This window comes from Hippocampus comes, unplaced genomic scaffold (assembly GCF_001891065.2).
Source record: "Hippocampus comes isolate QL1 unplaced genomic scaffold, H_comes_QL1_v1.1 scaffold45, whole genome shotgun sequence".
Taxonomy (NCBI): domain Eukaryota; kingdom Metazoa; phylum Chordata; class Actinopteri; order Syngnathiformes; family Syngnathidae; genus Hippocampus; species Hippocampus comes.
Window position 1 is genome coordinate 4,473,831 of NW_017805783.1, and position 16,769 is coordinate 4,490,599.

Genomic DNA, 16,769 nt, shown 5'->3' on the forward strand with positions numbered 1-16,769 from the left:
CTCAAGTTCTAATGCAAAGTAATGAATAGTGGTCGTTGGTCACACTGAACGTACGGCTGAGCGGTATTACGTTAACAGTAGACTAGTAACTAGTATACTCAATTGGTATGATAGGGCAGTCACACCTGCATTCAGAGGTATTGCTCTGATATTGAGGTGTCTTGAGACTCACCTTTACCTACAGTATCGTCTCATCCCGGAATTAAAGCCAGTTGTGAAGTAAATGGGGAGCTGAATAGGTACTGTATGTTTAGATACAACATACCAGGTTTTTCTTGAGTACTGCACAACATACGGAGATGTGCTGTAGGCCCCATACAGACACTGTATGGAGACCAAGAGGAAAAAAAATAAACTGCACATCTTCACTGTCGTTTTCCACCTGTTCAGCCCTTTCACCTGCAGGTATAATGAGCTGAACATAAAAACTGCAATTGCATCTTTGTACTAAACGTATGCATTTAGTGAGTGCCAAGGGCTATTAGAAAATTGCCCAGTCTAGACACAAGTAATTAAAAAAGAAAGGGGGTTCCTCATGCCAACATCTCCTCCCACGGATGATAGCTTTGGGCGATAAATTGCCTCAGGAAGACGTCACAAAACTGATCCCTCTTGGGGAACTCGCCCACATGAGTCATCAGCAGAGCATCATAAAACAAGTGGGCAAATATGTTGAGACACTGCAATGACAAAGTTTCTAATCTTACTCGGTAACCAAAATTGTCATCTTTCGGAGATATTTTGGATTGCAATATTTTTTCCCTGACTCTTTCCACTGGGAACAATTTGGGCCCTTTCTGTTCCAACATGACTGCGCTGCACTTCCGAGCGCAAAGCGAGCTGCATAAAGGCATGTTTCCATGTGTTGGTATGGGAGAACTTCAATCCCCTAAAGAATCGGCGAGTGTTTCATCATAATCTGGCAACTCTGCCCTGTTGGCTGCATGACTCATGCACAGCTCCAAATCGAATCACGGTACTCATTCCAAGCTGATGCGTATAGAAAATGGCGTACCAGGACACAGGTATTTGTTGTAGGGGTTGATGGTCATAATCCCTATTCAGAGAACAATAGAGAGAGGTGAGAATTAGGTCAGCGGTATCATCCACGGTTTTATTGCTGCTGCTACTGTCTCCCCTAATGGCATCTGTGTGCAGAGATAGCGTGATTTAAGGGGGTCAGAGATGTTCCAGCCAATGACAAGCACTCTAGAAGCTTCCCTGTGTGAGAAAACTGTCGGCTGCACTTGTACGAGCAATCTTAACGTGTGATGGGCGAGCGCGGCGTCATGATACTGTCGGTATCACGCTCATCAAGAAAGCACCCCGGAGGAAATACATCAACCCTGCCGGCAGAGATCCTCTTGCCCTGTAGCTTTGCAGTTATGAACTATCGCAGTAGTAAACATCACCATAAATGGATCATCTGACCAAAGGCAACAAGTGGATGACAGATGTATGGATGAGAAGAGTCTGAGACAGGAATGCCTGAGACTGTGCGTTATTTATCTTGACATTCAAATCTGGTGTTTTTTTTTTAAGAGGCTTGGGGGCTGGGGCCAGGATTGAGGTCAGCAACCACAAGGTCAGTGAAATTCCACATGAGTGTATTAAGACTTCCGTATTGCACATGCATAGAAGGAGGTGCACCAATTTGTGCATATTTTGTGAGAATATGCGGAGAGATGAATGGGGCGTCACTTTTGGATGGGCAATATTTGTTTTGGATATAAATGCGTCCACAAATGTTAGCATGAAAACCTTGCACGGCAAATACAAATTTATTGTCATGTGACATGGAAGTACACAAGATTTATTTCAGAAAACTTTTGGGATAACTGGAGCACCGCTGACCTGCATTATTAATCATGCAACAAAACAAACATTGTCACGTTATTCAGTAGTTCACTGTGTAATGCGCACACAAGATACATTTACACAAAACAAAGTTCAAAGTATTAAACATCATTGCCTCTTCCTCCAACAGTGACATTTTAGTTCTAGACCCAAAATAGTGGAAGTTTAAAAAAGGCTCCACTGCTGGCTCAGTTCAATAAATATGCTCTCGTGTGAAAATACAGTGGTTATACAGGCTCCCCTTTATCCGACAAGGACAACTGATGGATTTTAATGGTGGGAAGTTTTCCCACCGGAGGGGTGTGTGTGCAATTTGCCTGCGGGGGACTCCCACCACTTGGGACGCAGCAGCAGGTCCGCTGGAAGCTTTTACTGCAAAGTTTGGCCACTTTTCTGCTTTTGTCTGCTGGTCTGGTTCCCCCAGTGGGATCATCTGAAAAAACATTCCACTCCCTGCTATCCCGAGAGGACGGAGTCCTGGACCGGTCAACAGGAGAGGAGGGGCTGAGGCGCTCGGATGCCCCAACGTGAGCAAGGTTCAAAGTCAGTGGCTGGTTGTGGACGTGCATTTGACTGTGGCCCACAGCCAGTTGATGATGATGATGATGTTGATAATGATGCTGCCTTGGACTAGCTTTTAGACAGTGAGCTCCCAGTAAACTCTGGAAGGCCTTTTTAAACTCCTGGTTGGAGCATGGGTAAATGATGGGGTTGATGCAGCTGTTGAAGTAGCCCAGCCAGAAGGTGATCTTGAAGACTGTATCTGGTGGTCTGTAAGCAGGGAAGATGGAGCCTGTAGGAACGCATGAAAGGCCACAGTATCACCAAACAGACAAATTCAGGCTCAGACTGCACTTTTTATCAAGCAAGGTATTTTATTGACCATCAAGCAGCATTCTTTTTGATTCAAGACTTTTGGGTTCACAACTAGATAAGCTAATAATGTGCACTGACGATTGCCCTCTTTCCAAACCAAAGGTCTGATTATCTGCATGCTCTAAATCAGGGGTCATCAATGTGATGCCTGCAGGCACCAGGTAACCCCCAAGGACCACAAAAGTAGGCCTGTGCTAAAAATATTGGAGCTCACCAATGATGGCACATTGTGATTTTCTATTAATATTGGATAAATGATCATTTGAAAATGCAAAAACTGACAGAGATTTACAGAAATAAAGTGTTGATATTTATTCGTTTCTGACAAATTGTGAGAAAATCATGAATATGATCGGTATCTTCACATAATTGACTACAGTATAGTTTTTATAAATTTAATAAAGTTTGAGCAGATTATGGAAATTACTGACTCGCTGTGGTGACCCCTGAATAGGGACGTGCCGAAAGGAGAAGAAGAAGAAGAATAAAGTTTGAGCAGATTTTCATATTTCGGACATGTCTCTCAAACTGGCAGCCCTTCGCACTAAACAGAAGCCAAGAAGAATCTTTCCTATTTAATAAAGGTTGGTGACTCATGCTCTAAATCTTCCGGGGGAGAGGCAGTTTCCTGACCTTTATTGAACCTAGACGCATATTTTACTATGGACATAATCTCATGACACAACAACAATCAAAACGATGTCACTAAAAGTAGATACACAGGTCAAACAAACAGCTTCTGCTATCTAATCAATGGAAGAGCATTCCATTTATCCTGCCTGTCACTATAAAACGCTGCCATAAATAGATAAACAAATAGGGAAGTGAAATCCTCACGACCAAGACCGAGGATGGTCTGTGATTGTCAACGTGACTGCAACGACAGGCAAACTAAATCTCGCACTGATGTAATTCTTTGGGCCCTATTTTCGTAAACAGGCACATATGCTATCAGCAAATAAAAAACTAGTGCATTTTCATCTTCATGCTCGGGCAAGTCTATGTTTGAGAATTTGGCAGATCATGCTGTGCCTTACTCGGCTTTCCGGCAGACCAAGGGCCCAGGGCGTACTGGTCAGTTGGGTGACAGCAAGTAGACGAAACTTTAGTCCCAGTGAAACCAGGTCTGAGTTGTGGTCCAAGGTGCTGTGATGTGATTTTGGTGGATTTGATCCAAGTACAGGCAAATATATTCTGCGCCCCGCTGATACGTCATCATATTTCATTCATAATTTAGAGCATACGGGCATCAAACCTTCTGATTCATTGTAGAAATCCATTTTTAATGTATTATTATTGTTATTATTATTATTACTATTACGATTTTCATGAAATGCTGTCTCCCTAGCCACTCCAAGGCATTCAATTTTACACCATTCGCAAGTGAAGATCTTGGAGTTCCTTATAAACATACCTTGCACGCAAAATCTCCTGCACAGACTTCAGCGAGTCCATTATGCTTTCCACCATGTAGGCTGCGCAGCACTGCTGCGCTGAATTTAAAGGGAATTCAATTGGCCAGGAATCAAGTCAGTTGTGTTCAGTCCCACAATGGCGCAAACTAAGAAAACTCCACTCATGCCACATTTTGAAACCTATTTTCATGCCCAGTGCAAGTCGAGCACAAAGCAAAATCTAACTGTGCGCATGGGTGGAGTTTTCTTTCTTTTGGTATTTTCCTAGACTTTCCATAGGTAGAATTCGATGTAAGGGGGCGTTTGCGCCTTTGTGCGCTGTTGTGGGATGGAACATAGCCAACTCCCGGCCAACCCATTAAAATCAGGGCGGTTTAAGTGCACCCATGCTTGACATTACAGAAGCGGAAATCGACTCACCGGGGTCCATGCATTACATTGGTGAGCGCAAAGTGCATTTATACAGGTCGAATGCAAGATTCCCCCTTGTGGATGATGTGCCGTGGGAGATTGGAGACTACCTTGCACCCATGACCATGCGTTTGTGTGTGATACCACTCCCACCCCCTAAAGTTGTGCCGCACAGTCAGGGGTTTCCTATTCATATATTTTTAAGATAATGATGATTATAAGTCATTCATTGAATTGATTTCTACAATGGTTCTAAGGAATTGTCTCACGTTGTTTTCAAATTTATGTTTGGCAGTCAATCACAGGGCAAACAATGACAAACCACTACAGTATTTAGTCACATTCATCAATTTGATGTGCTCAATAGCCCCTGGATCATAGATGTAATGTGCATAGGCTATTATTAATAAAATATCTTGGTAAATGTTCAGACAAGACAATGTAGTATGTTAGTAGTCACAATGAAAAAAATAATGTTATGCACTCTGCACTGGGGAAATTTGGCCATATGACAATACTGTATAAAGGCCAGAGTGCGTTATGGGATTTTTCAGTCTGTTTGTCTGTCAACTATGTGTCCAGGACATTGGGGAGAAGCTGGTGTGTGAAAGGCTTTATTGCACGGGCTGCTGCAGATGTCAAACACTGGCTTTGAAAAATGAGATTGCGATACAGAGATAGATGGAAAGACAGGTGAAGAGAGCTTGGGAGCAAATCATTTTGTGCCTCACCGTACAGTTCCATCATTTTATCCCCAGCTGGGCTAAACAAAAAGGACCTCTGTTATTGCCTGTACTCTTGGTAGTTTCATTTTTGGTTTGACAAGACTCATCAAGCATCGTTGCCTTGCGTGCAACCGGTTGTCAAGATTTTCGCGTCTCATGTGCAATGTCTCAGATAATGTCTTCACCCTGTTAAAAATATGATCAGCACGATCAAAATAGAAATGTGTTGGGAAACAAAAACAGTTTAACATCCACTTCCAACATTGTGTCCTTAACTGATATTAGCATTACCTGTCACTAAGTGTGCAAACCGGACGCAATACAGATGCTTTATGTGAAATGTTTCTTTTATTGTTTCTGTTTACATCTACTGAGTAGGGTTTATTTAATTCTGCAAGAAATAAATAAACACTCCAAAAAGCAATCACCCATATAACTGGAGTGCAATAAACCTCTATCCTGACTCTGGAAGTGCAATAACACAAACCTCATAACGTCATATCCTTGTAGTCTGCAATATGTATATACTGTACTGCATAGTCAGGATATCATGCGACTATAACCTGCAGATTATTGCTATTTCTTTCATTCTGCATTCTTCATTCTTTCAATGAAAGAATGCATACAGTATATGGTGTAACTCTTTAGTACGTATATATTTTAAGCATAGTACATACAGTGCTGTGTGTTAATGGACTTTTTAGCCATTTTGACATTGTAAAAACGAATACATTTATTGATTTCATCAGAGGTGGGCATTCCGTCAGTACTGATGAAAGGTCTGTGATTCTCTCATTGAAGCGTTGCACATTTTACAGACGAATGACAGAAACACGCTCCGCCTGTATCATGTGTTTTGAATACAAGCAGGGTTGCTCCCACTGGCTATACAGTAATCCCTCCCCACTTTGCGCTTCAGCGCTTCGCTGTTTTTTCCGAAATACTGTAAAAATAATATAAAACAATAATAATAATGGAAAAAATAAAAATGAAAAAAACACAGCCACATTGCGGAATGACGTGTTGTTTCATGTTGATGCGTGAGGTAGGTTTCCCTGCATGCCGAACAAAGAACTGCCTTTTTACATGTAATGTAAGGTTCTGTACATGCCCAATAAAACAAGGCACGTGATTGGTTCCCAGAGCGACATCGACCAATGAGAGCACGTGTTAATTCATCCTGTGAGCTGATTGGCTGTGCATCATCGCAGCCTCACCCATCACTTCTCTTGTTGTGTCTTGTCACGCTGTTGACTGTCTCGCATACTGTATCTTTTTAAGCGAAATCTTTTTTTTTTTTTTTTTTTCGTCAAGCTGCGTTCCAGCCCCTTGCCACCGTGAAGGCAATGTGTCCCCGGTGTGTGGGAGCATGTTAGCCTGCTCGTCCCTCCACGGAGATGACACTATCAACAGGAACACAATGCTTCGGCGGCAGCGGGGGCTCGGTTCGCATCCTTGATGGGGTCGGGGAGCCTTATTTTGAAGGTTTTTTTAGATACGTCACAAGGAAGCAGTGACAGCTCAGACGAAGGCATAAGTGACAGCCGAAACTGTCAGTTAGGTCAGAGTTGTTTTTCTTCACCAAAAAACCCCATTGTCGAATAAAAAAGTTCATTGAAACATATTTCAAGTAATACGAAGACAATATGAACAGGTGCCCAGGCTGGTGACAAATGACGGCCCTGGAAAATTTTGCAAAATGCAGACACCTGCATTTAAATAGCGAGATCATTTATTTTCTCATTTGTGAACAAACTTAAATGCAAGCAATAGCAATAATTGTGTTGTAATAGCATGAGATCAAATATGTGCACAATACATGACTTTAAAATGTGGAGGTTTATTGCACATTATGGGTAAATCTTATTCGGGTTTTTGTTGTTGTTTTTTTTAATGAATATTACTCCTCTGTACTCCGGTGTAATAGAAGCTCCCCCCTTTCGAAGATCCTATTGATAATTTGAGATTATTCGAGGAGCGAGGAAGGAAAAATGTGTTCTCCCAGACTGCAGATAGAGGTTTATTGTACTTGTGGGTGATGATGTTGGGATTTGGGTGCAGGAAAAGCTCTTCGCAAAAAAGTTTCTCACTCCTCTTCTAGTTCAAACCATCACTTCAGAAATGGTTTGTTGGGAGAGATTTGTCACGGTCATTTGTTCATTTATTTTCATTTTCTATTTTTAACCATATATTTGGATGATTATACAGTGAAACTCCTCTACAACGAAATCATGTTTGCAGCAAGAAATTTTTCACAACAGGGGGTTTTTCATTGTAGCAAATTTGATCTTAGATGTAAGCACACACACACCCACACACACAAACGTATGTGTACACGCACACACAAACGTTTGTGTACTCTATTTTTATTCCAATAGTACATAAGTATGAGCACACACTTATTTGACACTTCATATTGTCAGTGTAGAAAGAAAAAAAGGGAAAGAAATTGCGAAATTTACGATCAGCATTCACTTTCACTTACATCAATTTCTTGGAAAATGTCTTTTATTTTGCTTGCTCCGTCTTTCATTTTGATCACTTTTACCCTCTCTTCCAGCATCAGAGCTCTTCTTGTCTTAGCTGCTTGACATCAAAAGGTCCGTTTTGTAGCCATTTTAGCAATGCAACGTCCATCCTCGTCTGAATCTAACAATAACAAATACTTCCTGGCATGCAATGAACTTTTAAGCCAGCCACGGGGCGCTTCGTAGTCCTCGATGGCCATAGTTAGCTCTCGAAGGCTAAAAACCTTACGCTAACTGGAGCGCTAATGAGAGAGAAGCGCTCCAGTTAGCGTAAGGTTTTTAGCCTTCGAGAGCTAACTATGGCCATCGAGGACTACGAAGCGTCCCGTGGGTGTTTTTAGCATGATAAAAAGTAAAGTAAATGTCCGTCGAGCCATAAGCAATTTACTCTGAGCAGCTAATCGGATGCTACGGATCTAGCTTCAGTATCTACACACATAGACAGTGAGGTCTATGTGGCCTCTTGGCCAATCGGAGGCCAGGATGATGCTCGGTAAGCCAATAGCAGAGCAGCTATGAGTATGTTGAGCCCAGGAAACTCGCAGCTGTGACCGAAATAAACATCGTTCACTATGTAAACCAGTGTGGTGGTTGCTGTTGCCTTTTTTCGAACGAAGCAGTAGAGGTCGCTGTTGGATAAGACTTCGTTGTAGTGAATGTCTTCGCGAGGCTGGAGCAGACAAAATGATTTCGTATAACGCAACAGGGGGTTTTTCGTCGTATGGGGGGCAGGAGAATGGGAATTGTGTTAATGCATGAAGATTTTTTCACATAAGGGGGTATTTTCGCCCATGCAGGTTTCGTTCTAGAGGAGTTTCACTGTAGCAGTTTACCCCCAAAATGTATTGAGCCAGTAGAGGTTTTACTTTTGAAAAGTCTCACAGCACACCCCCAAATAAAAATGCCACCAAAGGTAGGTGGTTCATTTTCATGGAATCTGTTCAACAACCGGAGACGTGTAAAAAAAAAAAAAAAAATGTATACCACGTTGGTTTTACACTGATTATGTAAATATCTCCCATGCTCGTCCGCTGAAATACCTTTCTTGCATAACGGTATAGCCAAAAGTGCATGACAGTAAAGACCAATAGTTTCATAAAAATCCTGTGTATTGCACAATGTGTTGCCCCTTAATGATCCTAACTACTCATTAAACCCGTTACACTCTTGTCTTTATACAAGCATAATAACGGTGTAGACATGCAGTAAATCCGACAGGTTCACAAATTCATTGATATCTCAGAAATAAAACAATTTATTTTGCTGTTGGGCGGCTCGGTGGTCGACTGGTTAATGTGTCTGCCTCACAGTGCAGAGGCGCAAGGTTCGATTCTGGCTCCGGCCTCCCTGTGTGGAGTTTGTATGTTCTCTCTGTGCCTGCGTGGGTTTTCACCGGGCACTCAGGTTTCCTCCCACATTCCAAAATCATGCGTGGCAGGTTGATGGAACACTCTAAATTGTCCCTTGGTGTGAGTGTGAGTGTGAGCATTGATGGTTGTTTGTTCATGTGTGCCCTGCGATTGGATGGCAACAAATTCAGGGTGTCCTCTGCCTACTGCCCGAAAACAGCTGCGATAGATTCCAGCATGGCCCGCGACCCTTGTGAGGATAAGCGGATCAGAAATTGGATAGATGGATGGATATTTTGCTGTTTTCTACTGTGCCAAGTCAAAATGACTGCTTCATCATGGCACTTCAGATCAAAGAAGCGGATCGTATCAGCATGTTTAGTTTGCATTTAAAATGGACTAAAACAAGTATTGCAGGGTCATGTCACGTTATATTGTTTCACACACCATTAGTAACTCCTGTTACATTGTTACATATTCCCACTATAGCCATCCACTGCCCATAGCATGAAATGGACAAATTAAAAACAAGGGGCCACCAAATCCTGTCCTCGAAGGCCGCTATCCTGCATGTTTTAGAGGTTTCCCTCCTCCAACACACCTGATTGAAATGATCAGCTCTGCAGGAGCCTGATAACAGTCCTGATCATTTGACTCAGGTAAACTGGAGGAGGGAAACCTCTAAAACTTGCATTACAGCGGCCCCCAAGGAACGGAGTTTGACATCTGTGCACTGTAAATAAATGACATGGCAAAAAAAATAAAACTGTCAGAATGATGGAGTATAGTTCACCATCACTACAAATGACGATTACAATAAGAAACGCATTGTTAAATAATCGGTCTCCTACAATGCAGGATATAATCGTAAGAAACTGCAAAAGGAAATGGCCTTGGGAAGATTACAAAAGAAGAAATATTTTGTGTGAGAAATGCTGTTAAATAATTTCAACAGCTGCCATTACTGTCTTAACTGCAAAAGGAAATTGTGTTTCCAAAAAGGCCTTTAAACCTTTGACGGTTTGTTATAGCTTCCATCAGTCATCGAATTCCTTTGCTAATTAATTCAATTTTTTTCTTTCACTGGTCTCACCCCTGCACATCCGGTCTGCTATGCAAGGCTGGTGATATGTGTGATTTTCCCTGAGGCTTGTCTCCATTAAGTAAGTGGACATTAATAAAGTCTGATATGGGTTTGATGGCTCTGCCTGTCTGTATCTAAAATTCTGATTAAAATGATCCACAGACACAAGGGTCAGAGGACGCTGGATTGTCATTTCAATCATGGAGCCGCATGCATGTGAAAGATATTGCTCTCACATTCGGAGCTATTGTTGACAGACAAGGATACGCTTGGAGCTGTCAGCTATCTCAAAGATTTGCATAGAGCCTATTTATGATGCGTCTCTCTGGCCAGGTTAACAGCGTTGTAGGTGTAGAGGTTATGCAGCTTCCGTGCATGTGGATTTTATTGTCCTAGAGGAGGCATTTGAATTGCCGTCATTGAACTTTTAAGTCTGTTAGTTCTTAAAACGCTCCCAGGGATATAAAACAATGCATGGTTATTGAATGTGATTGTCTTGTCTCTTTATGTGCGCTGTGACTGACTGGTGACTCGTGCAGGGTGTCATCTGCTTGTTGCCTCAAGTCGTCTCCACTGAATTCACTGCCGATATAGCCAGCGTTGGATCATGTTAGATGATTATTAGGTTATGTTATGGCGTACCTAATCCTATCACCAGTGAAGAGATGTGGCAGAACAACACGCAAAAACTTTTGAAGAGAGCTGACAGTTTATGAATAAGAATAGCACTGAAGCAAAGACAAGATGATACTCACTGATGGGGAGGACCAGGAAGAAAGGCAGCCAGCACAGTACAAAGCAGCCCACGACAATGCCCAACGTCTTGGCGGCCTTTTTCTCCCGTGAGAACTTGAGCAATCGCAGGGCAAAATGCGTACGACTGCGAAGGGCCTCGTCGTCACTTGCAGTTGTGTTGCCTCGATGGATCCTGAGGATAACAAACTCTGAATCCAACTTCTCTGTCTTGTGACCCTCCCTCAGGCCCTGGCTCTCTTTGTGGGCCACCACATACACCCTGCAGTACATTGCCAGGATGATGGCCAGGGGGAGGTAGAAGGAGCCCACAGCGGAGAAGATAGCGTAGGCCGGCTCCTCCGTGATCTTGCAGATGGATTCGTCATCCGGGGCCGGCTCCTTCCAGCCAAACAGAGGGCCGATGGATATGATGACTGACAGCACCCACAGCAGCATGACAGCCAGCAGGGCCCTGCGCTTTGTCATTATAGCTGGATGACGTAGCGGGTAGCTGACCCCAATGTAGCGATCCACAGATATCACACACAGGCTCATTATTGAGGCTGTGCAGCAGAGCACATCAACAGCTGCCCAAACATTGCAAAAGATCCGTCCAAACACCCACCGGTCCAGGATCTCAAATATGGCAGAGAAGGGTAGTACCGTAGAGCTCAGAAGCAGGTCTGCTACCGCAAGATTAACGATGAAATAATGAGTCACTGTACGCAGGTGTCTGTGGCAAACTACTGAGAGGATAACCAGGATGTTCCCAACTACTCCAAACACGATGAAGACGCCCAGCACCAAGCCCAGAACAACAGCCTTGACCACACTGAGTTCCGGAGTCAGCACCTGGCTGCAGTTGGAGCAGTTTTGAGTCAGATGAGCAGGTGTCATTTTGTGCAGCACAGGCACCATCTGTGCCAGTACCACAATGATGCCGAGCAGAGTTTGTAGGCAGCCTCTGTTGGACCACAGCGCACAGCTTTTGTTTTAGATTTCACCCCAGGTGGAGGAGGACATTAGCACATGTCATAAATGGAAGTAGTCAGCCTTGACAATACACAGTGTGAAAGATGTTGCTGCTGAATGACCCATTATGTTGCAATCACATGATGTATGCGGCAACACAATGAGAGGAGCTTAATATATCCATGAGTGTAATTCCTACTTGAAAAGTGTTCATGTTCCATATTGAAAATCAGTTCAAATGAATGCTACACTGCACATTTTCTCAAAAATCCTCTCTGGACATGTCAGTATGCACTCATCTAAACATGTTGGATGAGCTCCGAAAGGTGGAGTTCTGTGACAAATGATGTCAGAAGTGGGATGGCCCAGTTGGGAGCACCCTTGGGAAAGGTGATGCGAAATTTAAGGTACCTGTAACTGATATGGAGCTGCCATTGGATAGGCTGACTGTGCGGGACACAGTTTTTGTATCTCATCCCTTTGTTGTCGTGTTTGTTGTACGGTTTCGGTCTAATAAAATTGAGTTCAGTTGAAGGTGCAATTCCTAAAACTTCTCTGATGTGTTTTTGTGATTGGTACCAGAAGGAGAATGGGGAATGGTAATCAGAAAGTCCCTGAGGGCCCAAAACTCTGGTGCAAAAACTGTCTCATAGTCAGTGTACAGCTTTTTCGATCCAGTCCAGTCGTTTTCAAATCCAGGTGTAGAGTTTTACTCTTCAAAGACAAAATTCAAGTCCATGACACAATTGCGAGTGGGTGCAGTCAGGTTCCAGATTCCTGCTGTTGACTGCTGGATTAATTGCAGTGTGAATACAGCAGGCATGGAACAGTTGCAGCATCCAGAACCTATGAAAAGAAATAGGAAATTAAAACTGACATTCATCAGAAAACAAAGGCAGCCATCCTTGTTTTGTCTTTTTTTGCATTGTTTTCCTCACTTTCTTTCTGTGAGTCAAAACCTTCATCGCCATGTAGAAGTGGCAATGTTTAAGGCTCAGCCTGGCAGATCTGTGTGACTTCTTTCTGTTCATATCAACAAAACACGACCCAAAGTTGCAGATTAAAGAAACAATTGTTAAAACTGATATGCAGTTTCTTTTTTTCCCCCTCGGTTGATCTGGGAAACATCCCATATGTAAAACGCAGCACAACAGAAAAATATCTGGAAAAGTGATGACATAGTCTCATACATCGAAGAGAGAGGTACAGAAATTATAATAACCCAAGGCACACATGAATCACCGCTGTGGCTTCTTTGTCGTGAAATCATTTGAGATTGTTAAAATCAGACAATCTATAAATGGTGAGAGGTGAAAGCATCATGTAGTCCTCTCGTCTCTCTGCCGCTCTCCCCTCCTCGCCGCACTATTAACCACTGACATTTTGCCGCAAATCTCTGCTCAATAGTGCACAGAAGGCTCTTTGGAGTGTTTGATGGATTCCGCGTCGCTGATAAGTTCTGCTGTGTGCTCGCCTCAATGAAGGTGTGGCACAGCTTGCATCCAGAGGTCATTCGGAACCAGCAGCTCAGCACCTCTTCCACCCACACGACCCCAAAGATGTATGTGTCGGCTGAGATGTGCATTGCCTTCGAGGAGATTATAAAAGTCATATGTAAATGCTTGTCCACTGTGGCATTTCACAAGACAGTTTCACCACAGTCATTGTGGAATGTATGCATTTGAAATAAAACCCCACTGGAGCCGGTTGCAATGAAATTTTTTGGTCTATATTTATACAACGCATGGCATTTACCAAACTGAAGGAAATCATTTTGAGGTAATAGTCCATGCATGCAACCAGGATTGCTTTGCTTATGTTCGAGTGTTCCGTTTTATTAAAGCGAGCCCATTTCTTGAGTGTTAAGATTTAAGATGAGCCTATTGCATCCAGTTTGATATATATATATATATATATATATATATGTTTTAATCGTTTGCAAAATGAACTAAATTATAACGGGTATTTGTATTATTGTAAATAGTGGTATTATATTTTAATCTGTCTATTTTTAAATAAAATCTAATCATCAAATAATTTGTTTCTAACCACAATGACGTTTGCTGGTGCCCTGGTTGGCGATGTCTGCTTCCGCCCGGAAAATTGGCCACGTTGAGATTCCAACCGAAGAACTCTGAGGCAGATGTGGCAACCTTGCTGCTGTTCATAGTGTTTGTGTCTATTTCATATTATTCTTGTTATTATTACTACGCTTTTGGGAAAAAAATAACTAAAGTGTTTACATTAAAAAAAAAAATTCGATCTTTTTCCTCACAAATCGCGGCTGCTGGCATCCTGATTGGCTACTTACGCGGCGGCTTGCTTTTGATTGGTTCTTAGCGCTCTTTCATTGGTGACTAATCTGCCCGCAAATTGATTATTTACATTATTTTTTAAATTTTTCTTTCAGCAAATCACTCGACAGGTAGCCCACAGAGTTTATCCAATCAAAGGGCTTCCATTTTATAAGCCCACAAAATGTTAGAGAGCAAATTAGTGAACTTAAGACACACTACAAAATATAGCTGCTAATGAGCAGGCACTGCGATTCACAGTAATGCCAAGGACATTTTGAGGCATATGGTCACTCCATGGCTGCAGTTATTTTTAAGTGGAAGAGTAAACATCCAGTCTGACTCAGTTGCAATCACCACTTCCTGGGTACGCAGTGGCTGCTGTTCATTGGCTGACAGTCATTCACTAAAGAGTCCTTAAAAATGAGAGAGCCGGACTCAAGGCCATCATTAGACTTTGCCGGGCACTGAGCCATAAAGTACATTTTTAGAATTAAAAATCATTTCCAATAAGAATCCCTGCACGTCACTTCATTAACGCAAATGTGAGAATGCTTGTGAGACTTTTAAGAGCGCAAAACAACAGAATCTGGGCACCCGTCTGACTATATTATATCAACTCATAGTAAAAATAGACATATTAGTGTAACCATAAACAGCAGTGTGTATGATGCTTTCAGATCTACACCACTCATTCATAATGAATAAACAGTAACCGTAGTGTACTATTCAAAATTTATGTGATTATTAATATATAAGTATTTTTTTCGCTGCTCCACTGACTTGTATGAGATCGTACAGCGACCATAGTGGCCGAGGAGTGTGGTCCCTGCATGGCCTCTTTAAGAGGAAGGGGTTGGGGTACTCCATATATTCCTGTTGTTTGATATTGCAGATGTACCTATAATGTTGTGGTCAGTGGATTTCACCTTATGGAATCCTCTAAATCTAGCAAGAAAAAAATCGAAATGTTTTCAGAAATGCTTGAATATACATGAGTGTAATAATGCGAATTGTATGCGCATATTCACGTGTTGCCGTTTTAGTAGATTGGGCTGTTTTAGATGCAGTTCATTTTCTCTTAATTAATGCCCAATTTGTAATACAGAACTTGCAAATAATTCTCAGTGCTCTGCCTTTGACAGCAGCCGATGAACGCAGCGATTTAGGGATAATTGAATTATGCGAAACGAAGTAATGCCCTCTCCAAGTTCTTTTTTTTTCCATTTTATTTTGATTTTAAATAAAGGTAAAATACAGAAAATGGATGGATGAAGATAAAATAATTAAACCGGACTCACCCATGTCTTGATGGAGCTTTAATATCTCTCGCAAAGTCTTGGCCACATCTGCGCCCACGGAGTCTCCTTATGCGCTAAAAGCCACGGATCAAGTGCACCCACCGCGAAAAAAGCCTCACCAGTGAATCGATTCGCTGAGCCCCCTTCACGTACTCCCCGACACTACAAATGACGACGAGTACTTGATGACTCTCTCCTCTCATTCCTCACACTACTTGATCATTGTCCCCCATCACCACCCAGCCAGTCAACCATCCACCTTCTGGCATAGTGTGCCCGCCGCTCGAGCTCATTCCCCCATCATTCCACACTCCATGTACGTCATCCCAACCAATCCTCTAAGTGACTTCCCATTGAGAAATATTCCATCAACGTTCAATCTCTCACCTTCGCTGAGATTTTCAATGAAAAATGTTACCGGACTAAGTTTAAGACTTTTAAAAGCCTCACGTTTCTTTCCATACAAACTTGATGACTTCCTTATTGTGTGCGCTCACGTTCTGTCTATCCAAAGATTCATTCAAATGATCAGACCTACACTTAAACCTTCGGGATATTCACCTGGTATGCAGAATTTGTAAATAATTGAAGCGTCCAGTCAATACTGCTGCAATTGCCTGGAGGTGCAACAGACAAGTGCAATTCATCCGCAATTCACGAAAGACGTAATTATTGTTCAATAAGTTTGGCTTCCCACTCTACGCTCTCTCTCTCTCTCTCTCTCTCTCTCTCTCTCTCTCTCTCTCTCTCTCTCTCTCTCTCTCTCTCTCTCTCTCTCTCTGTCCAGTCAAGGTATGATGAAGAAATGAAGCTAAAACAATCACGCACTGTTAATCGAGTAGGCTGTTAGGAGGGTTTTGTTGTTGTGAAACATTCTTATAAATATTTCATTTGACTTGAACAGTAAACGTAGTTAGGACAAACTCGACCTTTTTAAAGCACAACAACAAGAAGTCAGCACAGTGTACTAGTGATTAACCCCGCCTCACACTTCAAGGAAACAGTTTCAATGCTCTCCTATGCGTTTTGCAGATACAAAAAGATGAAAATTAAGACGAACCCCAATATAAAGACAGGATAAATGAAAAGAGAAACAAATGACACTAAAATGACACATTTAAAAGTCACAGAATGAAAGCAAGACGATGAAAATCAAACATATTTTTCAAGAACATTAGATTTCGCTGAATGAAACAAGTCTCGGACTTCCCATTGCTGAGTG

General features: G+C 42.3%; 1 protein-coding gene across 1 annotated transcript; it reads right to left on the bottom strand.

Moving 5' to 3' along the window:
- Positions 1–1,532: 1,532 nt before the first annotated feature.
- adra1aa (adrenoceptor alpha 1Aa) lies at positions 1,533–15,804 on the bottom strand. Its single transcript, XM_019885098.1, has 3 exons — positions 15,548–15,804; positions 11,001–12,798; positions 1,533–2,650 (listed from the first exon to the last, which is right to left on the bottom strand). Exons 2-3 carry the CDS (start codon positions 11,896–11,898, stop codon positions 2,085–2,087), a joined length of 1,464 nt encoding a protein of 487 aa, XP_019740657.1. The 5' UTR covers positions 11,899–12,798; positions 15,548–15,804; the 3' UTR covers positions 1,533–2,084.
- Positions 15,805–16,769: the final 965 nt, after the last annotated feature.

What these genes read in the sequence shown, in the direction of transcription:
- adra1aa (XM_019885098.1), bottom strand. Translation starts at nt 11,898, where the DNA reads ATGGTGCCTGTGCTGCACAAAATGACACCTGCTCATCTGACTCAAAAC. An exon ending in CTTCCTGGTCCTCCCCATCA is followed by an intron (nt 2,651 to 11,000) that starts GTGAGTATCATC and finishes GCGTTCCTACAG; the next exon opens with GCTCCATCTTCCCTGCTTAC.